The sequence below is a fragment of the Notothenia coriiceps genome, unplaced genomic scaffold (genome assembly GCF_000735185.1).
Source record: "Notothenia coriiceps isolate Sejong01 unplaced genomic scaffold, NC01 NC01_scaffold00000339, whole genome shotgun sequence".
Lineage (NCBI taxonomy): Eukaryota > Metazoa > Chordata > Actinopteri > Perciformes > Nototheniidae > Notothenia > Notothenia coriiceps.
In genome coordinates this window covers 2,246,637-2,269,354 of record NW_011333040.1, presented here as the reverse complement: position 1 = coordinate 2,269,354, position 22,718 = coordinate 2,246,637, and the positions used below count along the sequence as shown (strand labels likewise).

General features: G+C 39.4%; 3 protein-coding genes across 3 annotated transcripts; 1 reads left to right on the top strand and 2 right to left on the bottom strand.

Annotated features, from left to right (window-relative positions):
• The first annotated feature begins 2,842 nt into the window (after positions 1–2,842).
• pcolcea (procollagen C-endopeptidase enhancer a) lies at positions 2,843–8,850 on the top strand. The gene is made up of 9 exons (XM_010767610.1): positions 2,843–3,020; positions 4,945–5,053; positions 5,143–5,401; positions 6,395–6,519; positions 6,638–6,774; positions 7,381–7,685; positions 7,770–7,856; positions 8,231–8,401; positions 8,500–8,850. Exons 1-9 carry the CDS (start codon positions 2,932–2,934, stop codon positions 8,628–8,630), a joined length of 1,413 nt encoding a protein of 470 aa, XP_010765912.1. The 5' UTR covers positions 2,843–2,931; the 3' UTR covers positions 8,631–8,850.
• A 104-nt stretch (positions 8,851–8,954) lies between these two features.
• On the bottom strand, positions 8,955–15,573 carry tmem88a (transmembrane protein 88 a). Its single transcript, XM_010767621.1, has 3 exons — positions 15,479–15,573; positions 11,486–11,794; positions 8,955–10,506 (listed from the first exon to the last, which is right to left on the bottom strand). The coding sequence occupies exons 2-3, from the start codon at positions 11,792–11,794 to the stop codon at positions 10,219–10,221; spliced, it is 597 nt and encodes a 198-aa protein (XP_010765923.1). The 5' UTR covers positions 15,479–15,573; the 3' UTR covers positions 8,955–10,218.
• Positions 15,574–20,526: 4,953 nt separating this feature from the next.
• LOC104950047 (lysine-specific demethylase 6B-like) lies at positions 20,527–21,860 on the bottom strand. Its single transcript, XM_010776493.1, has 3 exons — positions 21,672–21,860; positions 21,175–21,345; positions 20,527–20,581 (listed from the first exon to the last, which is right to left on the bottom strand). Exons 1-3 carry the CDS (start codon positions 21,858–21,860, stop codon positions 20,558–20,560), a joined length of 384 nt encoding a protein of 127 aa, XP_010774795.1. The 3' UTR covers positions 20,527–20,557.
• Between the last annotated feature and the right edge of the window lie 858 nt (positions 21,861–22,718).

The window sequence follows — 22,718 nt, the reverse complement described above, 5'->3', positions numbered from 1 at the left end:
GTGTTGAATGACATGCCACTTAACATATTTGAAGGGAGACTGGAATACAAAATATATAGATATTGTATCAATACAAGAAGCTAACATCTAATTTTAATTATACATAGCCAATGATCTATATAAAACAAAAAACAGCTTTTAGTCTATTTGGATGATGGACAGTTTGAAGCATTGAGTGAGTCTGTATTAGGTAAACAAAATGTTAATCACCGAAATTTTCGTCATGATATTAATACTAATGTTATTATATCAAAGCAGGGGTGGGGAACCTCCGGCCCCCGGGCCGTATATGGACCGCTAGACCATACCGCCCTCGAGGTAAGTTATAAACAAAGTGGCCTGTGCCTGGTGGTGGGGCCCAATGTGATATATTTTCATGGGGCCCAAAATCCCTGGCGGCGCCCCTGCGTGTATCTACCACGTTTTTAATAAGATATCAATTCAATACCCTGCTAATGCCAAATGAGGTGCTATGAGCTCTTTATCACATTGTCCAAACTGACAGAACAGGGTTGTAAGTTCTCATGGAGTGGACAGTAATACTTTAATGCCTTCCTCTCTTTGAGATAACTCAGAGGATAGTGATGATGACAAATGCTCGGAGTGCTGCGGTGCCTGGCTCCATCTGTAATGCTCTTGTAGGATGTCTCAGATTATCATAGGGACGTCATTTCTCTGAAATCTTCATCTCTTTGCATGCGTTGCTATTTATGGCTGAGGTCACTTGAACATTTGGCCCAGTACATTGCCCTGCCTTCCTGATTTATAGGCTGATTTTTTTATAAACGCCGGATAGTGAACTTGAGAGGAACCACAATTACAGAGAACAGATGGATACGATTGATAGGAAATCATTAGTTTCGGTCTGTCACCTTTCCAAATGGACTCACACAACTGCACCGTACGTTAATCGCTTTTCCAGCTCTTCAAAGCAGCGCCACATTGAGCAGTGATTTAAGTCATTTAAGAGTCATTTGCACAGAGAAGGTGTGGAGTAATGACACACCATCAGTTGGCTCAGGGAGGCCTGAACATGACCTTACTCCAGGGTGCATGTGAAAAAAAACTCTGGTCTCTGTGTCAGTTCATTTAAAGTTTGTTTTCCATGTTTCTCAATTCCTCGACCCCTCCCCCCTTAACCATTAGCTTCTCCCCTGCACTGCCATTCCCTTTGACTTCTCCAAAAGGAATGCACATTCAACTCCAAGGGTTCCTAAGGAGTTATTGCAGAAACGTACACCATTTGCTTGAATTTCTGCTCAGAGTAAAGGTCACTATTACTCCCACTCATAATGGCTGTGGCTGCACTCACCGACGCTGACCCCCCCAGTAGACTCGGCACGTCATTGCATTCCTGCTTCTGCTGCCTCTTATCAAGACTTTGAGTTAACACAAACACAGCACAGCATGAGTAGGGAATGCTCATTTCTTCGCTGTGAACACTTCAGTGACTTTTTAAGTCAAATGTTACGTGAATCTGGAGACACGACCTCTCTGTTTCTAACTTGTATTAGCTGTCTATCATGCCTGCTCCAGACTTTGATCATAATGACAGGCCTCAGTAATGTAGGCCACAGGGTTTGCTTTCTAGTGAATCTTAACAGTGAAAGAATATCCCCCCATCCCCAGTCTGTTTTTCTTCCCTCGTATTGCGAGAGCAAATAGACACTCTGACTCAGATGTGTTGGAGCCAAAGGAGCCAGTGGGGCTGAGGGAAATACAGTAAGGACAGAGATCATTATTTTTAACAATACTTATTTGTCTAGGTCGTATTGGAGCTTATTTTGGATGATCATTTATGGCTAGACTTTATCATTCTATCAAGAAAGAATTCTGTTTAAATGGGAGAAACTTCAGTTTAATAGGATGACATTTTGAAATATTAGATAACTTCATGGAGCTTCCCCAGTTGCTTACTTCCAATAAGGCCATCTTTATTTTATTGCATTTTCTAAAGTATGATGTTTAAATGTGCAAATAAGGCATTATCTTAAGTAATCTCAAGTATTAAGTATGTGTTAATTTGCATATATTATCAGAACATATCTATCAGATGGATAATGCCAGAGAATGAGCAAAAAGTCATTTTGAAAAATGTTATGTTGAATTCAACACAATGAGTGAGAACCCAATTCACCTGACCTAGCTAGACCAACTACCACTTTTATCTAATGCTAACTTTTGGTGAATTTAGGAAAAATCAGAAGACTATACTAAAATAGTGAAATAAAATATCACATCTAAATCTCTACTGTGGAGGCTTCCTATTTCTGAAAGAAGAAATGTTATGGAAGCAAAATGGTCCAAAAAAGCTCAACATTGACCAGTGCATGGAACACGAGGTTAATGCCTGAGGAGTTGTTGTGGAATGTAAAGATTTATGGTTTAATGGTTGAGCACTACAGCCTATAGAGCCTCGGGCTGTGCACCCACCTGTGCACTCCGCATAATGATCAGGCAGGGACTCAGTATAACGTTAACGGCTGAGCGAGTAGCTATCCAAACCAGACATAAAGCCTCTGTAGCTGAAGTTCCAACCACGTAGTAAACCGGAAACCTGTTGTAAAAAGTAACAACAAAGTTTCTCAATGTCCGCAAAAAACCTCAGCCACAACTTCTGACCCCCACCCCCCCGAGCATCTCCTGTCCTCTCTGCTATATTGAAGCCAGGATTATTATGGTAAAACATCTGGCTTTAATTATAGCCTTTTCTCCCCCCTCCCCTAATGCCTCTCTGTCGCTGCTGTTGTCCGCTCAGCATCTCTGTCCATTTCTTCATCCATTCTAGAACTCTCTCCCCCCCTCCTTCATACTCTCCGCCTATCCCGAGCAAGTAAGGCCTCCCCCCCCCCTTATCTGAATCCTCTTGCCTCCTGCTACCATCCCCTTATTTGTGCAACAGTCTGCTTGGCTTTTTGTGGACGCTGCATCATGATGACTGTGGACTGCATCTGGGGTCTCTGCCTGTTCCTGTCTCTGAGTTTAGGATGGACCCGGGCTCAGCAGAGCAACTACACCAGGTGAGGACGAGGCTTCAGGAATGTCTCATGGACAGTGTCAGCTTTAAATAATCTTTGTTTTAATTACTTTAGGAAAGGCTACTTTTCTTAGCTTGAGAACTCAGCTAATCAGCTTCACAACAGCCAGCAGTGTCAGGACTGAAACACTGTGAATTCCTTCCTGTCTTTGTTGGCAAATTCTTTCCACTTCACTGTTTGATTGGGCACAGAGTCTGTCCTGTTGGTTTTTGGCTCGTGATGTGAGGCATGCTGAGTCTGCAGTGGCTCAGCCGCCAGCCACAGATGTGAATGTTTTTGGTTGTGCCTGTGGGGTCGAATCAGAGCAGCTTGGCTTTCGCTGCGGACATTTTCACTTTAATCAGCAGGCGTCTGACTTTGCTGGGGTTCTGCTGCCTGAGCTTGTGGGGAGCAGTTTTTCCACTACATCTAACTACATGTTTACTACTTCAGGATGGGGGATGTCAATGTAACCTTGTTGCTTCTTGTGAAATGTCATGAGTAATATGACAGTAATATAAACCACATAATTTTTCTGAATATTTGAACATGAAGAAATAACATTTTACAATAACAGGCATATTCTTTGTTGGCTCTAGATGGGCTTTTCACATCCCTGCTTGCAACAGCCTGTTATATGTTCATGTTTTGAAAGTCAGTGAGCTCTGTGAATGTCTGGAAAGCAACAGCATTTAGAGAAAGTAGCACATGACGTTGTTGGATCAGTTTGTCAGCTGTAAAGTGTTATTGCCAGCTGTAGACTGAAATCGAACAAGGCAACAATAGAAAACAAGTATCTGTCATGAGGTTCTTTACAGAGTTGCTTCTATGGGAAACATTCAAACAAAATGCTGCCGAGCTAACCCTGAAGCAGCCAGCTGACAACAGCTGTAATAAACCAAAGCATAGCAAGCAAGCTATCAAATGTATGGCAACTCCTATAAAACACAATTTTTTCATAAACTGTTTATTTGATAGTGACTCATTTATTTTTTAGTCAGCATCATCATGTGACTTTTCAAATAAAGTGAGGCCTTACATCTTGTTTAAGGCTGTAATATTTTTCTGATTTAGAATTAAAAATGAGCTAGGGAATAAGAGTCCATGTTGAAGGGGCCCTATTATTTTCATTTTCAGGTCCATATTTATATTTTGTGCCTCTACTGTGACGTGTCTCCATGCTTTGATTTTTCTCATACTGCTTGTGCTGCAGCACCTCTTTTCACCCTCTGTCTGAAACCAGAGCCCAGTCTGCTCTGATTGGTTAGCTGGCTGGCTCAGTTTGTGAGCTTTAGGGATGTTCCCGCCCCTTAGCCTATTCAGTATAATGTGATAAAGAGCCAGCCAATGGAAGCACGAGTGTTGCATAGTGATGTCACTATGTTACGGAAGTAAACAAAGGAGTCCAATGGAGGCGTTTCAGGCAGATTTGAGCCTTCGCAGACCATTTACATGCACACAAACCTATATAACACACTACAGGAAAGGTGAAACCCCCAGAAGCAAACAGGTTTTCTTTAATAAATCATCTTAATCAAACATTCTGTACAGAGCTCAAGTGTTGACACAAGTAGCTTGATGTTGGGTTGACTATGCTTATTTTCTTTTTGATTCTCCTTGCTTAAGCTAAGTTTAATTCATGGCAATCAACAATAAATGTAGCAGCAACGCCCTGTTTGTGTTATTAACTTGTGATCAGCCGTCAGATAATGAACAATTGTTATGTACTTGACCTTAAGTACACTCAGTTTTCCAGTAACTCCTAAAATAGCTCTAGTAGTAGAACTGCTAAAGGAAGTCAGTCCAAAATGATTGTATCTGTGGGAGTTTAAAGAGACTCTGGGTTTGTGCACGTGTTATTGTGTCACTGACCTACAATGCTGTTAGAACTGTGCTATTTTCTACCTCTGTGTTTCCTTCATCACAGGCCTGTGTTCCACTGTGGGGGGGACCTGGTCTCAGACTCAGGCTTTGTTGGCAGTGAGGGGTTCCCAAGCTTTTACAAACCCAACAGTAAATGTACCTGGCGTATCACCGTGAGTCAGTCACCCTGCAACATGTCTAAATACTGACTCCTTCCTTCCAGCATCTGACTCATATAGACTACAATGTCTTTGTTTTCCAGGTCCCAGAGGGAACTGTAGTCATGCTCACTTTCCGAATTTTTGACCTGGAGGCTGATTCACAATGTCGCTACGACTATCTGGATGTCTACAATGGCCAGTCCAACCTGGTGCAAAAACTAGGCCGCTTTTGTGGAACTTTCCGTCCTGGCGCTCTTATTTCCACCACAAACAGCATGATGCTAGAGATGGGGTCTGATGAGGCGACGCAGGGCAGAGGGTTTGTGGCCTACTTCAGTGGAGCCAAACCATATGTAGATGGTATGTGGTCAAAATTATTTTTAATACTTTTTAGAGGCTTACTAATCTACAACACTTTCGTGGTATTTGTCATGACATATTTTATATCCTAGGACTTTTAAGTAAAATATCCACTGCAAACTATACTGTGTAATTTTACCGTCACTTTTTCACTAACTCTTATACAACAAAGAATATTTCTTTATGACATTCTATATGAACTAAGACTCTTTAATGAACATTAAACAACATAGTATAGTATGTCAAAAATATCACTAAAAATGATATGGTATAGTCTGTCGAAAATATCAGAACAACGATAAGTATAGTATTTTGAAAATATAAAAGAAAATCGACAAAGTATATAGTTTGTCAAAATTATTAAAAAATCGTCATTGTATAGTATGTTAAAAATATATTAAAAAAAACATAGTATAAAATTATAAAAGAATCGTCATTGTATAGTATATCGAAAATATTTAAAAAACGACATAGTATGTATGTCAAAAATATTAAAAAGGACATAGTAGAGTATGTCGAAATATATTAAAAAAAGGACATAGTGAAATATGTCAAAAATATTAAAAAAACTTCATAGTATAGAATATCGGGAATATAACTAAAAATGAAATAGTATTGTATGTCGAAAATATTTAAAAAATGACAGTATTGTATGTCGAAAGTATGAAAAATGTGTCAGTATTCGTTAGTATGTCTTAATTATAAAAAAAATCATAGTATAGTATGTCAAAAATATCACAAAAAACTAAATAGTATGGCGAAAATATCACAAAAGATTCACATAGAATAGTATGTTGAAAATATCACAAAAAACGACACAGTAAAGTACGGCGAAAAAATTCAAAAGTCGACATAGATAACATGACATATGTAAAATATGTAAAAAATATGCAAAAAAAGGCATAAGTAGGGAGACAATTACTCGTGTCCATACTTCTTAAAGTCTACTTCCTTTTGAGTCATTATTCTTAGAGAGTGTATGACTTGTTTCAGACCATCAGTCCTGTGGGGGGAAGATGACGAAGGCCCAGGGAGAGATCAAGACGCCCAACTGGCCCGACAGCAAGTACCCTGCAGGGACCAGCTGCTCCTGGCTCATCACTGTGGAGCCTGACAAGGTCCGCAGCTCTCTCACTCCCAACAGATCATTTCCCAAAGTCTTTACACAACCATCTTGGATAACAACTGTTCAAGTGATTATTTGAAGTTCGATATCTTGTTCTTTTTATTTACCAGGTAATCCAGGTTAAGTTTGATAAGTTCGTCCTGGAGGTTGATTCCTATTGTCGGTTTGACTATGTGGCCTTCTTTAACGGTGGAGAGAAAGATGATTCACGGCTGATCGGGAAATACTGTGGAGATCGGGCCCCACAGTGAGTGGCAGATTTCTAAAGATGTTTGTTGGCTTAAAGCTTTTTGATCGACTTCTCTTGATGGAATACTTTACCTACAAAAACAACTATTTGTTATTATAAATAACTATTTGCTCTTTTGTAGGTTAAGGTCAATTGATCTGAGACTCTTGAAGACATTTTTTTTTAATCAAAATTGTTTCCATGATATACTATGAATTAAAATACTGGGACAAGTCTTGATGAATTGAAACAAACGGGCACCAAATTTGACAACAAGAAATATATTTTAAAAAATCAGTTTACAACATTAACAGAATTCTTGCAGTATGATCCAAGTCATTCATCTAGTCATATACTCACTTTTAAACCTCTGCATTTTTGTTAAAACTATTTAAACAACTTGCTTGATGTCCAACATGTTTTGATATAGCTTTGCTGTTAAACCCAACCCACATTTTCTTCATCGCTTCAATGCTTTACTTTGTTTTATTCACCATGCATGCCAGAAAAATAATATTTTCTTTACTTGGTCATATGGGTTGAGTAATTGAAAAAACGAATTATAATATTGTGTGTTAACTATTCCTTTAACTTCTACCTCATCTCCTTCCTGTCTATATCCAGGCCCATCATCACCAGCAGCAATGTGCTACTGGTCCAATTTGTGTCTGACCAAAGTGTGACATCGGATGGGTTCTTTGCTGAATACACCAGCGTCCCACCTGGTACTCAGGTACCAACATCCGACTCAGGAGTGGGCACCAGGTCCATCCCCCCAAAACCTGCTGTAAAACCGGCTGCACCTGTCGCTACGGCACCACCACCCAAATATGTGCCCACAGAGGCAACCAAACCAGTGAAGCCCACGAGGGGCCGTGGACAAGGCAACAGAGGGGTCCCTGTCACAAGACCAAATGGAAAGAGGCCTGGTGGGTGAAGTTTTGTGGTCGCCATACTTGTGTTTTAATTTGCAGAAGATGCATATCTAAAGGACATTTTGTATTCTTTCTTAGTTGTTCCAGTCCCTCAAAACCCTGTGTGTGCCAAAGCCTGCAAAAGAGAAGGAACCATCAAGACCAGTTTCTGTGCAAGTGAATTTTGTAAGCTTCTTATTTTATTTTATTCAGTTTATTTTTTTCTGCATTTTAAGAAATTATTCACAATGCATACATAACAAAAATAAACACATCTAAGTACATAAATTAACTACTTAACAGTTGAAAAATCCAAAATGAAATAATAATAATAATACAAATAAAATAATGGATACATCTTAATACTTAAGTATACATTAATAAGTCAAAAAAAATAACAACTATTTTCGTTATGGATTAATCTACAGATTATTTTAAAGTTGTTTGTTTTACCCTCGATGTATGAATCAAAGGAAAAGGCAAGAATGTGGTCAATTTCATACTGTTCAGATAGCAAGAAGAAACCAATCAGAAATTCTGACTGTGCGCTCTTTTTGCAGTGATAACTGGGAAGGTGACCTCTATGGCCCCGGGGCCCCGAAGGACTCTTGTGGTCACAATCTCCCTCACTAAGGCCTACAAAGCAGGTCGACTGATAATCACACAAGTGGGAGAAACCATGTCGGTTAAACTGGTGTCCCAGTGCAAGAAGTGCCCGTTGCTCCGCAAAGGTATGTTGAATTCAAAAACACTAAACAGTTTAATAGCAATTCCATTTACTCTCAAAATATATAACCTACTGTTTTTATGATTTCTTCTGTTTCAACAGGTGGCAGCTACATTATCATGGGTCAAGTGGATGGAGTAGGACGCGGTACCCTGGAACCCGGCGCATTCACAGCTCCATACAAAGCGTCACATCACAGACTATTAATGAATATCAACAACCAACCATGTTAACCTCACCCACATGTGGAGGCTGGGGATTCAGATGACATATCAAACACCAGACATTACAATGTGAAATACAGATCAACTAAAGCACAGTATTACTGATACACATAACTACAGTTTTTATCCACCATTTTAAAGGAATACACATGTTTTGTATGCAAACACCTGCCACACCTAACCTACCTTGGTAAATTCTATGAATAAAGGTTTTTATATATCTTTCAAATGGTTTGGCTGCATACTTTTTTGTAATTCTAGCTCTCTCTGTGTGTCTGATCCCACCTAGTGGATTTAAAGTGTATTACACTCAAACTAAGCTACTGTATTGCTAATTCAACTTTCTTCTAAAAACGACAGGTCTACCATTGAGGGGGTCACATCTCATATGGAGGTTATTGATTATTTAATTATTCAAATATATAAAAGTGTATACTTTTTTACATTAAGATACTCCTTATTGAATAAACAGAAATGTCAAAAACATCAAATTGTGTATCCACATGTGTATATATTTTTATCTAATTACCATTTCTACACTGAAAACAAACAAACACAAAGGGCCAGACTCGCCTCTTCATAACAATAATGGCTAAAGCAGAATAGAACACATTGATTGTCGTTCCAAGATGATGCTAAGAAAAGCTATTTAACTCTGAGGGTCTTTTTACATTAAGAAGATTCATTATCATGACAATGTTTTTTGTCAATGCATTGGAAAGAAATGGAAAAAATATGCAATTACTAAAAATGACCAGTAGAGGTAGATGAAGGTCAAAAAGAAATTCAAAAAAGAAATTCAAAATCTAGACATTTAGTATAACTTTCAAAAAATGATGATCAAGTAACAGTTTTAAAGAAAGATAAATAGGACCAAATTGTTAACATGACCATGTGATGTATCTGCTAATATACTGTACTTCTAAGTAGAACTCAAAGCAGTGTAAATAAAGAAATGATAACCAAAAGACCAAAGAACACATGTACCTACAACATGAAACCAACAGTAGCTTGTAACTCAGACATTGGAGAATAGGCAACATGTGTTTGGCAGCTAAAGAAAAGCTGAAACAACATTGTCGAACAAAGGTCTTTGGATTCAAATGATAAGATCATTTTTGCCTTTACATTCGGATGCCACTCCAATTCAGTTTACATTGGACACAAATCTGAAACTTCGTTACTGTTTTCAGCATGGGTGCAGGTTCTTTTTGTCTCAACATTGGTAAAAGGAACACATTTTAAGCTGGGGGAGGGTGGGCATTAAGCAAATGTCCCATCTGTCCCCCCCAAAATGTTGTTTAATGTATATCATGCTTCTTTAAACTTTAAACTTATACATTCACAGTCCTTCCTGTTTCAGTTTGCAAGTCGACTGACACTTTATTGTAAAAAGGTATAAAATACATTCAATACATTTCATTGTTAACAAAAAGCAATATTGAGTTCAAAACTACCAACGAAATATGATGGCTTTGTACAACATGATACAAAAAAAGAGGCAAATCATTAGGTAAAAAACAAACAAAGAAAGCCAGGCCACCCTCATTATTTAACTGGGATGCATATTACAACCATATCCAATCCTCCTGTGTTCCTACACCCATACACTCCCCTTCCCCTCCCTCTCTGAAGCCCCCTGCTGGCCGCAGCAGCCCCCTGCATCGGCCCTCCTGTGGCGGGAGGCCGGCAGGTTCTTGTAGACGGCTCGGCTGTAGGGAATAAAACACATCCCCAGCTGGAGGTGTCGGGCCAGGCGACAGAAGGCTGCGAGAGCCAGGACGAGCAGAGGGGTGAGCAGCAGGAAGCCCACAACCAGCAGAGCCACGCAGCCCCCGTCATCCAGGATGTCTGAGCAGTACAGAGAAGTGCCGTGGGGCTGCACCTGAGAAGAAGGAAGGAAATGAGTTAGGAGTGACATGGTGCAAACATCGAGGAATACACACATAAGGTCTTGTTTCCATCACTTTAGTGGACATTAAATTGATATAAACAAATTTGTTGAAGAATAACCCTAACCATAACCTAAATGTAAACTTAAACCATATTTTCACCTGCGTGTGTGTGTGTGTGTGTGTGTGTGTGTGTGTGTGTGTGTGTGTGTAACAAAGGTTTACACCGTCACTATGGGGAACACAATGCAAGTGTTCGTTGGACAGGTGAGTAATCAAATATTCACACAGGAACTAGAGCAGCTCAGTCACAGCTGCAAAGATAATAAACAATTAAGTGCCAGGATGATCCAGTTAACTCTTGGAAAACAGTATCAAATGTCTAGGAAAACATTTTTTCTTTTTCTTCAGCAGTTTGATTGAAAGTCACAGTTTGACTGTCAGTCTAAATCCTTTGCTGCGCTAAAGATTCCTGGTATATTAAAGTGGCCCTATTATGCTCAATTTCAGGTTCATTTGTATTTTGTGCCTCTACTGTGACATGTCTCCATGCTTTAATGTCCCTTCAAAAAGCTCTTTATTTTTCTCATACTGCCTGTGCTGCAGCACCTCTTTTCACCCTCTGTCTGAAACCAGAGCACAGTCTGCTCTGATTGGTCAAACACTTAGAGATGTCCCGCCCCTTGGCATACAATTAGTTGGAGTGCTAGCCAATAGAAGTGCGCGTTTTGTATAGTGTTGTCACTATGTTATGGAAGTAAAAAAGGAGTCCAATGGAGGAGTTTCAAGGCAGGGGGGGGGGGGTTAACACACTCTCCAGGGGGGTTAACACACTCCCGGAAAAGGAAACTCCCAAAAATCAACATAGGGCCCCACATTTTATTATGATTTTATACTACTAGGACATAGTTAGGAATTTGAACACAGCACTATGTTGCAATAATAAAATGGCAGCAGACAGTAGATTCTTACCGTGGAGTGACAGAGGAAGCCGAATATGATCATGACTAGAGAAGGGGTGAGGATGATGCCGAAGATGACGCTGGCCAGTCCGCCGTTGATCAGAGCGATGATCAGATTCTGTGCAGTGACCAGCACCGAGCACGCCCAGCAGTCCAAAGAGCCCCTTAATTCCAGCGGGGTGTCAGCTGCCTCAGTGCCGCCCAGAGAGTATGGGGGCGGCACCACGACCCCTGACCCCGCTCTGGAGGGGGAGCCCCGCTCAGACTGGGGCGGCTCGGACACATTCTTCTCCAACGTCCCGTTTCGTGATAGGCTCATCTGAAGAGAAAACACATTGATTTATCCTGCTGTTAGCATTGGAAGTCTGCATAAACTGGTCTTTTCATTTCACAATGTAGAGAGATGCTGTGTGTTTAGTAGAGTGCCAAGTGTTCTGCACTTTGTTGAAAAATCATATCCATTAAATATTTTGTCTATTTTCTGTATTAAAATCATCCAATTCATCAAGCCTATCCACTGAAATCAAGGAAAATGCTAAAAGAATGTTCCTTAAATAATGTGCTGAGAGGTGTGGAAAGTCAACACAGATAACTGAGCTAAATAACTAAACACAGCTCTAAGTGCGAGGAAATGGTTCTCCGCTGACCCCACCTCTAAACGCCAGGATAACCACGACCAAGAACAATGCACAGCTGGGAAACTAACTAAATTCCATTAATCAGTCATTTGAGTGTCAGAACAATGTTATGACTTTAATGTTCCAAGAGCAAAGGATTTAGTACATTTGTTTTGAACAAATTACTGATAGATAAGGTAAAAGTTTAAAAGTCTGTGTCTCAATTCACTCTGTGTTTGTCAACTCAGTGATGAGAAAACCACAGGGGCAAGTTCCACCATTTCCTTCTAATCTCAAGTGTGTTACCAGCTATTGATGTTCTGCCAAGTACCATGTGAACACATTTTACAACCAGTCACTCCTTTTAGTCTGTCTTTCAACATCATTCAAAGTAAAGTACAGTTCTTCTAATTTGTACACTCCTATCATCTGATTACTTGTTTGTGATGCTTCCTTAGTACAACATCTCATGAAAACCTTCTTTCAACTTCAGTTTTTAAAATACTTAATATCGTTTAAAATCCTGTTTGTGCCTGTATGTCACAAAGTCTTCCCTTAACCATGGACCAGCTCAAACACTAGCCTTTTGATGACATCGTTAAAGCAGCCTTCTTATTTCCAGATCAATTTAAGGAAATCCAAACTAACTCAACAATCTCAACTTAAGTGAAGAAACATATGCCAGTTGTTTCAATAGGATGTTGTACTGCATTCATTATAGAACAAATAAGGCCGTTTCATCAGGGTCAGGATGGCCTTTTTTCTGTTTCCTTTACATGGTTGTAATTACATTTAGATGGAGCTTGTTGTACTCACTGTGCGTTAGATCTGGTGATGGGACTCTGAAGAACCTGGAGAGCGTTTAATGCTAATAGACAAAGAGAATGTAAAGAATGTCCTCCTGATGTATGGCTTCTCTTTTTCAAAAAAAATCCAGGTCTTGAGAGTGAATTTACTCACTAAATCTACAATCCTTTTTGTGTTCTGGAATATTTCCTAAAATCCACCCTGAGGTATTTGCCCGCTCTTGAACCCAGATGTCTTCCTGAGACCTGCTGTTGACTGGGTCAGAAAAGAGCTCTGAAGACTTGAGCAAAATTCTGCTTTCCCACTGGCTTCAGCGCTTCCTTCCCTGACATTCTGTTTCCTCACCCCGACTCCAGTTTGAGATATGATTGAGTGCGTAAGTGTTTATGAGTGTGTGCCTGTGTGTGTGTAAGCGTGTATCCTGTGTTGCCTCTGATGCACAGAGAGCAGGCTGTGCTGTGTTAGTGGCTGCTGAAGGGGTCTGGGCAGGGGAGCAGTGGAGGGGCTCTGTGATAACCCCTGTAACCAGGGGGAGGGAGGAAGAGTGTTTATTTGGAGAGATTAGAGGAGTCAGGGTATGCTGCACAATCCCCAACACTTTGCACCCTTACTCACTTTCTCTACTCAACTGTCAAAAAACTGATAAGGTGGTTTTTGAAATTCTAAACAAGAAGAGCTGGATTTATATTGCATATTCATGAAACAAAAAAAGCTGACAATCTGCCAGTAAACTCAATGAGTTGCTAAGACTGACTGTTCCATTAGGTGTAAGGAACAGTCAGCAATTATTTTTGTCTTCTGTTGTTTTGCGCCTTTTTGTATTCTTTGGCATCTCGTTTGGAGTTGGTATGTCTTGCTTTTTACATTCAGAGTCTCTTTGTGTCCTTTGCAGTTTTTTAGAATCTCTTTGTAGTAGTTTTATGTTTCTTTTTGGTCAATTGAGTTTCTTTACTCGTCAGTGGATGTGTCTTTAAGTGACATTTTGTAGGGGAAGGCTGGGGGGGCAGACCTGTTCAGTAATCCATCTCTGAGGCTATGCTACAGTCATACTATACTGTACTGACAAAGGGTGTGAACAATTAGACTACTCAAATACTCCAAGAATTGCAAAACCTGTAATTCAGAAGGCTTAGGGAAAGCCAGGGCTGCTGGAGAGCATTGACCCTTGACCTTTTGATGAAAAACAGCTCGGCTTTCAGAAAACACAAGGAAATGAGAATGGGGGTGGGGGCACTCTCTAAATTGGTGGGGGAAAGAAGCTATCAGGGGACTGGCTGATAAGAAAGCGAGGGGCTCGGTTCAAAGAGTGGAATTAGTATTTTGATATGAAGACTCATTTTTTCATCCCACAGTGTATTTACTATTTGTTTACAGGGGTAGATATATATTCCCTGGAGATGGTATGTGTATTTTTACAGTCGTTACAAGAAACAAATGATCAAAGAGACTATGGCATTAGCGTGCCGGCTAAAAAAAAAATGCAGGAGCAAAGGGAGGTTATGTCATTAACAATGCCACAGAGTGTGTTGTTTAAAAGCGTATGTCAATGTCTGAGGGGGTTGGTAGAGGAAGAGCAGTCTTCCTGTCCTTGGAACCAGGATATCCGCTGCTGTGTCCACGTTCCTGATGAGATGGCCCTGCATCTGCAGTTTGGCAGTCTCCTGTCCTCTAAACCTCCAGACTGGTGGCAAAAATAGCAACCAGATAGAAAAATCTCAGGTTTACACATAGAAAAGGAAATGAGAGTACCGCCCTGAAGAATGTTGCTATTTGCTGTTTTATTGTTAGTCAACTGTATTAGTTTATACCTGGATTTTTATTATTGACAGTATATGTTTCAGTATGAAGGTGTGTCTCTTTTTTGGTCAGATCACTTAGGTCACATTATTACCTACAATTGTGGAGTATAGTTACTAAGCACTGTACTAAAGTGCGGTTTTAAAATATAAAGTACGAATATTTTCATGTTATTATTTTTACTCCGCTGCTTCTCAAAGGGAATTGTCAAGCCCTTGGGTACTTTTGCAGTTTCCCAGCTTGAAAGGGATGGTACAGTCCATAGGAGGTTTTCACTGGGCTTCACTCATACAATGACCACAACTTTGTTTTCTTTTGAGTTCTTCTTTACTTTAGTTTTTGTTGTTGCAGTACAGCTATGTAGCAAGGTTGTAAGGTGAAAAAACCTTAAAGGAAAAATAAAAATAATTACTGTAAATACAATGCACATTAAATAATAAATGCAAAAATACATGCTTTACATATATTTTTTACCACTTGTGAGTATTGTTTTTCCTTTCTTAGTGTATTTTTATGAATTATGCTTTTAAACAGTTTTTAACTTATGCAGTCTCATTAAAAATGCAAATATAATAGACTGAATTTTTTGCAGCATTCAAACCGTTTTTATCAATCTACATCTCTCAATAAACAAATCACATTCGTTTTTAACTTAACAATCATGCTGCTTTAGTTTGAGGACATCAAACAAACAAATGACACTGAACTAGAACGTACATTCTATACATTCTAACGTGCGCCAAGTTGTAAACTCTTCTATAAACACACAGTTCGTCTCTCACCGGCCGCCTCTCCAGCTTTTTATGGCTGCACCAGTGCTGCTTCTTTGTCGTTTCTTCTGCTGGTTCGTTGCTGATGCTGGACGAACGCTCTTTAGTGTGTCCCTCTCCAGCTTTGATTACCGCTCTCCTTTCAGGTGCGGTGCTTTTAAAGGTGCAGCGACGCTGATTAGCAATTAGGGAATGATTACAGACAGCTGCCACTCTGTCAATCAGCCCAACTTTTTAACCCTTTGCTCTCCTGTGGATTCTCCAAGTTGACTTCACAGGAATTATTGACCTTTTTTTACTCCATTTGGTCATTTACTTTTACTCACTTACTAACTTTGAATTATTAAATAAAAAATATAATGTAAACAAATATTGTAAGATGAATTGTTGTAAGTAAGAAAATAGTTTTACAAAGCAGTCTACAAAAAGTGAAACAAATCAGCTACACCATAACCAGCTGTAAGATTGAAAAGATAAACAAAGTGCTCCATCAATAATTATAATCCAAAAATGTATACATTATTCTGAAATGGGCAAAAAGACGCATTTTTGTTTTTGTACTTAAAGAACATTTCGATGGTAACACTTTGTACTTTTACTTACTACTATTTGAGTATTCCTACACTCAGGGGTTCACTTATTTTATTAAATGGTTTTACTTTTACTCAGTACCTCTTCCACCACTACCTCACAATCTAAAAATAAAAACAATCCGATAATTTAGTTTGATATTATTATTATTTCATTCCTTTCTGTTTTAGATGACTACTTCTCAACTATTTGGAGCAGCTGCATCTCTGTCAAGATGGTGTCAGGAAAGTGTCGGAGGGAAAATAAATGAGTTCTCTTCTCTCTCTCAACATACCCTTTGAAGACAGCCTTGAGGAGCTGGTCCAGTGGAACCACCCAGTGGCCAGCTGCAGAGTGGGAGACAGCTGAAACATGAGCTGTTTGAACTGTGGGAGAGAGCATGAGCCTTTACAAAGTCTGATCACTCTGACTCACTCAGCAGCCCACTGCTATACAAGTATATAGCCTACAATAGTTACATTAAAAATATACGGTTATATACAATACTAAAAACACCCAATCCTGTATTTTTATTGATTATTTCCATTATGGTAGTAACCCAAATGAGAGTGTATTAGCATGTGAAAGTGGTAACACACTTGCATACCATTAGACAAGACTAAGAGCCTACAACTATGATATCAGCTAATAGCCAATATGCTGATGCTAATGAGGCGTATCGGCAGTTTTTTTACTATACATACCATTTGATCCCATATTTTGCAGAAATACAAATGTATTTTTGCAAAATATGGTTATTTAACCATGGAACACATTCACAGTTACTATTTGGACTCAAATAGAAGATTTTGTATTGTAAATAAAGAGACATAGTTTGGCATTTGAAGATAAGCTAGGGGGTCACAAAAGCCATTATTAGAAATCCTCCAATTGGAAACATCAATATCTGTTTTTTGCTAATCAAGAGATCTTTCACAGAACCAGTAAAACGTTCATATGGTGGTGGTGCTGGAGGAAAGATCAGAGAACCAGCAAAGCCTTTAGGATTCTTAGGGCACCATGCATATCTGTGCTGAATCTCAGAAGATGTTTCAGGCTAGACCAAAGGGATGAACTCACTGACCCGGGCCATCCCTAAAGCCACGCTGCTGGCAGGGCTAAAAGCTAACATGGAACAGACAATAACAGCAGAAGCCTGTCGACCTCTGCAGAACAGTGATGATGACCGGTTCATACTGCAATGTGGAAAACCAAAGGGAAAGACTCATTTTTGAATAATTTATCAAAACATTTTATTTTCTTGAACAACAATACAATATGTCACAGAAAAATCACAGAGGGATTTAAGACAGGTCTGGCTCGGGTTTTCTTCTATGCGAGTTCTTTTTTCAAACAATAAGTGCAGCATAAATCAAACAGGAAAAAAGAGCATTATACCATCCTTCAAATAATACTAATGAGGACAAGACACAAAACAAAACCTCAACGTCATTAAAAGTCACATTCCTAAAAGTCTCTGCAAAATGCGTCAAGAATTACAACTACTGCTAATGTGCATCATAAAACCACTAATGCCTCACAAGATTATGAATTTCATACAATGGAAAAAAACATTAAAAAAGATCTTGAATGAATCTGATACAGTACAAATACATCTTTCCATTTCTGTTAGCACTAAACTGTGTTGAAATGGATCTAAGCACCAGTTTTATCACTGATAAAGTTCACACTGTATATTGTTATATGCTGTTTAATGAGGGGGGCAAGGAGGGTCTAGCACCATGAAAATTAAACAGCCCCCTGATTGCACTTCCCCTATCCACACAATACACCCATACTACAATTTTAAAATACCTTGTAGCCCCTTATCAAGTGAAGTGCCCTTTGATATGCAATAAATATATAAGAAAACAACCATGTACAGTATAAATAACGTCACCATTTACAATTTTCTCTGTAATCCCAAAAACTGAAACTGACAACAAAAAGAGGTATAAAAGTGGGATGAAATTCCCGTTGCAGTAATTTAACTGGAGTGAAAAAGGATATTTTAGGTTGTTTTATAATACAGCAACAACATACCACAAAGTCTGATGTGGAGAGATTCGACCACAAAACAATTTCAATATTTGATTGAGAACAAAACTACATACATAAGTCATATCGAGAACCTGCAAACAGATACATTATGTACAGTAGATGGTGTGCACAGACTAATGAGGGAAGGGCGAAAATGTGAAAGTCGTCATTTGTTGGGAATTCATTCAAATGCTTTAACAGCAGGAATACTAGAACTGGAAAAGATAGGCCTTGCCCAGGTGGTCAAATGATTGCATTTGATCACCTGGGCAGTAAAGGTAATAATTAAATGTGATGTATGAAGCTGAAGATAATTATGTGATGATAAAATAGTTCGGCTGACACATTACCAATGTCTGATATACATTGTTGTTTCTCCTGTGTTTATTGAATTTCAAAGTTTTTTTTAAATCTGTGAAACAGGTATTTGTTGTTGTAATACTCATTTTGGCCACAAAAGGCTGAACCACAACACTACCCCATGCACTAAATACAGCTTAAACATTTTGGTCTTTCTTCAAAGAAATATATACAATATATAATTTACATATATTGTTAAAAATATAGTTTGTTTTAGAGTGCATGTAGATATTTAAACTCATGTGGCATGACACATGAATGCTTTTAGTCCTTTTAAGAACATGGTGTATTGGTGCACTTCTGCCTCTTGTGGCCAACATTTGCATTATAAAAATACTCCCCGACCCCCCACCTCCCTTTCAGGGCTTCTGCAGTTTAGCCTAGTCTCAACAAAATGACACCCTTTATTTTGAAGTACTGTTTGAAGTTGAGGGAAAAAACCGACTGAGCCTTTCTTGTCATGTTTCAATTCATGTGCTCTATAACATGTCAAACTGGAAATACAGTACATTAACAGGACGGATGTTTGGGGCAAAATGAAAACAATGAGGTGTCATTCAGTCCGCTCATCTTTTTGGCTTCATCGCCTTTTTCATTGTAACAAAATGATTGTGTGTCTCTTTGGACAGATTACTTCCCCAGACGGAAACTGGCACTTCTTCGACATTAACATCAATGCTGACCCTCCCTTTCCGCTATGCACCCCGTCTATGCACACCACTGTGTATTCAATCAATTCATTCAGAATTTACAATTATTTGTTTTTTCTGTCTAGAAATGAGAACAAAGCAACAAAAGAGGTATAAAACTGGGATAGTTTTCCCATTCCAAAAATAAAAACAACACTATGTCTGTTTTCCGGGTGTATCGTAGAAAACCTATTTAGAGGGATACAAAACAAAAAACTATTTTATAATTTACAAACTTGATTTCCAACTACAGTAAAACCGTTTTAGTCGTCTTTTAACCCGTATTTAAGAGAAACCAATGCAAGTTGTTTTTTTTAAAACCTACAGTACATAAATCCTTATTTTTGTGTTTAAACCTCTAATTAAAGGTGGGGTAGGCAAGTTTGAGAAACCGGCTCGAGATACACTTTTTGTTATATTCCATGGAATGCTCTTAACATCCCGATAGCAATGAATATCTGAAGTGTTTTGACAATAAATACATAAAAAAATGTAATCTGTGGAAGCCGTGGTACTGTAAAAAGCACCACCAATCATTTTAGCCGGCCCGGCTAAAATAACTGGATGGCCTACCTGCCTGTCAGCCTTCCATCTGTGCACAAACTTATCTCGTGCCCTCATTGGTCATGTGCACGTTCGTGTGTGTTGGAGGAGGGGCTCTGTAAGGAAGTGGCAGATTTTTTCCGGTTGTGTATTTTCAAATTCTAGCGCACTCGAGCTGGTTTCTCCAAAATTACCTACCCCACCTTTAACTCTAAATACAGTTTTCAAGGCCAATGTGGTGTACTTATAGGCTGGTAAAACTTGTTTAAGTATTCAACGGGAATAAATTAGATTGGAGTAGCACCTCAAAGAGTAAACAGACAGGAATTAGAAATGCCGGAGTTTACCCGAATAGCAAACAGAAACAGGAACCAAAACGATGTGACAATCAGCTACTTCTCCTGTGAAGCGATTCCCCTGCTGGTACGACAGAATCACAGCAAATTCATGGACACATAGAATAACTAGAGTGGTGTAAAAAAAGTTCCACTGAATTTGCATAAAAGTACCTGAATTTATACAAAGAACCGGCTACTAGATGCTTTTGAATCACAGCAGTGTCCGTTATAAACATATAACCTGATTTTTAATGCTAGCAGTGCTCACATATTGTTTTGTTTTTAACATGTCTAAAATGCTTTTCATGGGAAGTACCAGTCTAGTCATTCTATTTCAAAACACACGTCCAATCAGCAGCTGGTATGGGGAAGACAGTGAGCTATAGTTGGATTGGCTGAGTATCCATACCTTAGTGTGTGATGTAAACAATACTGAGTAAACGTGATTGGCTGATTCAGAGAGTGTTTGAAGGAATAGATTGCCTTGAAGACAATATTTGTGCTGCCATTAGAGTTTTGGTTTATGGCTGAAAGACGTTAGGGAGGAGTCCTCACTTGGAAACAGGTGATGGAGCCTGAAGTAGGAGAAAAAAGGGGGGGAGACAAGATGGGGAGACAGAGCTCAGCTGGCAACTAGAAAAGCTGTGTGTGTGTGTTCCAGTCATGAGAGAGCACTTATTACATAGAAAACAATTATTTCTGGGCCCTACAAATATCTTATATGCAAAAACATACCTTAACTTTTCATCAGTACTTTTCGTGAGGTATTCTTTGATGTTTGTATGAAAACACCTTGTGAAAGCCACCAGTATTAAAAAAAAGGTATACAATTTAACATTTTCCTTTTTTATAATATATAAAATGAATACAGGTATGTGTTATTATTTGTTGAGTTATGTCCTTACATTATCACATGTCTCATAATAATTATAGAGAAATCCTTTACTTTAGTGAAGATAACCTTCCATTTCATTTAGTCCTCTGTAACAGCGAGGTATCCCTTTATAAACCCAGTTTAGATCTCTACAGAGTGTTCTTAAGGGATGCATTGAAGCTAGACATTTCATATGTATGAAGCAATACTGTATGAAACCCTTTTTGTACTTTGTCTATCCTTAAAACCTTTCTGAAAAAAGCATTACGGTCATTGATCGATAATGAGGCCTACCAGTGTGAAGGCGTCATAGATTTTCGTCAGCTCCTCTATTCGATACTGCTCCAGCACCACGACCCCCCCCAGCGACGGGCTCTTGGCTCGGGCACAGTCCTCACAGTGCACCACGTAGCTCTTCTTAGTGCTGTTCTCACTGGTCACCAGCAGCAGGTCGTACACCTCCAGCTGCGCGCACGCGCACACACACACACACACACACACACACACACACACACACACACACACACACACACACACACACACACACACACACACAAACACACACACACACACACACTACACACACTACACACACCTACACACACACACACACACACACACACACACACACACACACACACACACACACACACACACACACACACACACACACACACACACACACACACACACACACACACACACACACACACACACAACACACACACACAACCAGTTAATTCTATGAAAACAGATGCTAACCGTCCTGTATGGCCTGACGGGAGACTCACGTCACAGTCGTTGCAGTAGTAGGCGGGCTCGTCCTTCACTCGGCTCTGGTAACTGATCTTCTTCCCTGCAGCCAGCAGCTGTTCTCTCAACATCTGGATGTGCTTGATGGACTGCATCAGGCAGTGTCTGAGGGAGATGGAGGAGCGGATAGTGGGGAATGTAAACACACGCAGGCTCTCGGATTTCATGGTATGCAGATATGGAATGCCAAAGTAGATGTTATCAAGAGCTCAGTAATCTGAGAATGTTTTAAAAAGAAATTGTCATGACATTTAATTTAATATCTCAAATTATTTCTTGACTAATATACAGTATATTTATATATATGTGACCTGCTCCATCGAAATCAGTCACATTGACCCGAAGGCACACTTTGAGTTTTATACACTGTTGGAAAGAGGAGAGTCCTAGCTTTCTAATGATATCAGGATTGTTTCTGTACTCCAAATATTAAGCAAAATATGTCACATTATATAATGACTGTCACCGAGTCATCATTTTGAGAAAAAGGCCTTCAAAGTTTCCTCTTCTCTGGAATCCATCGATCTGATTGATTATTAGCGGAGCAAATGATCAAAATACTACGGAGGGAAGATATTTTCATTTTGGATTACTGGTCTGGGGAAGCTGGAGTGTGTGTGTGTGTGTGTTTTTATACGTGTGTGTTTGTGTAATTTTGGTTGTGTGTTATTGTTTTGGTTTCCGGGAAAACTCACGAGAAAACACCGGCTGTGTTAGCGCGCTGTGACGTCAAGTACTCCGGCTCTCCGGTAATGATGCCGTTACAAGCTTCAAGAGTGTGAATCATCATCTGGGGAAATTGCCGAAACAATTTACTATTCTGAAAGCCAAGACTTTGTTATTTGTAATCAAGTGTTAACTAATATAACGTGTATAATACTGTGTATTCTTGTCTCGTGTTTGGGTGAATGCGATGTTCGTATACGCTGTACATCAAATTTCACGGAAAGCGTTGAGGAGGGGAGTCGTTGTCCGATGAACAGCAGAGTGGGTGAGTAGAGCTGTCTTGCTTCGTACGAAGCTTC

What these genes read in the sequence shown, in the direction of transcription:
- pcolcea (XM_010767610.1), top strand. Translation starts at nt 2,932, where the DNA reads ATGATGACTGTGGACTGCATCTGGGGTCTCTGCCTGTTCCTGTCTCTG. An exon ending in AGCCAAACCATATGTAGATG is followed by an intron (nt 5,402 to 6,394) that starts GTATGTGGTCAA and finishes GACTTGTTTCAG; the next exon opens with ACCATCAGTCCTGTGGGGGG. An exon ending in TGTGGAGATCGGGCCCCACA is followed by an intron (nt 6,775 to 7,380) that starts GTGAGTGGCAGA and finishes GTCTATATCCAG; the next exon opens with GCCCATCATCACCAGCAGCA.
- tmem88a (XM_010767621.1), bottom strand. Translation starts at nt 11,794, where the DNA reads ATGAGCCTATCACGAAACGGGACGTTGGAGAAGAATGTGTCCGAGCCG. An exon ending in GCTTCCTCTGTCACTCCACG is followed by an intron (nt 10,507 to 11,485) that starts GTAAGAATCTAC and finishes CCTTCTTCTCAG; the next exon opens with GTGCAGCCCCACGGCACTTC.
- LOC104950047 (XM_010776493.1), bottom strand. Translation starts at nt 21,860, where the DNA reads ATGAAATCCGAGAGCCTGCGTGTGTTTACATTCCCCACTATCCGCTCC. An exon ending in ACTACTGCAACGACTGTGAC is followed by an intron (nt 21,346 to 21,671) that starts GTGAGTCTCCCG and finishes GCGTGCGCGCAG; the next exon opens with CTGGAGGTGTACGACCTGCT. An exon ending in TCTATGACGCCTTCACACTG is followed by an intron (nt 20,582 to 21,174) that starts GTAGGCCTCATT and finishes CTCCTACTTCAG; the next exon opens with GCTCCATCACCTGTTTCCAA.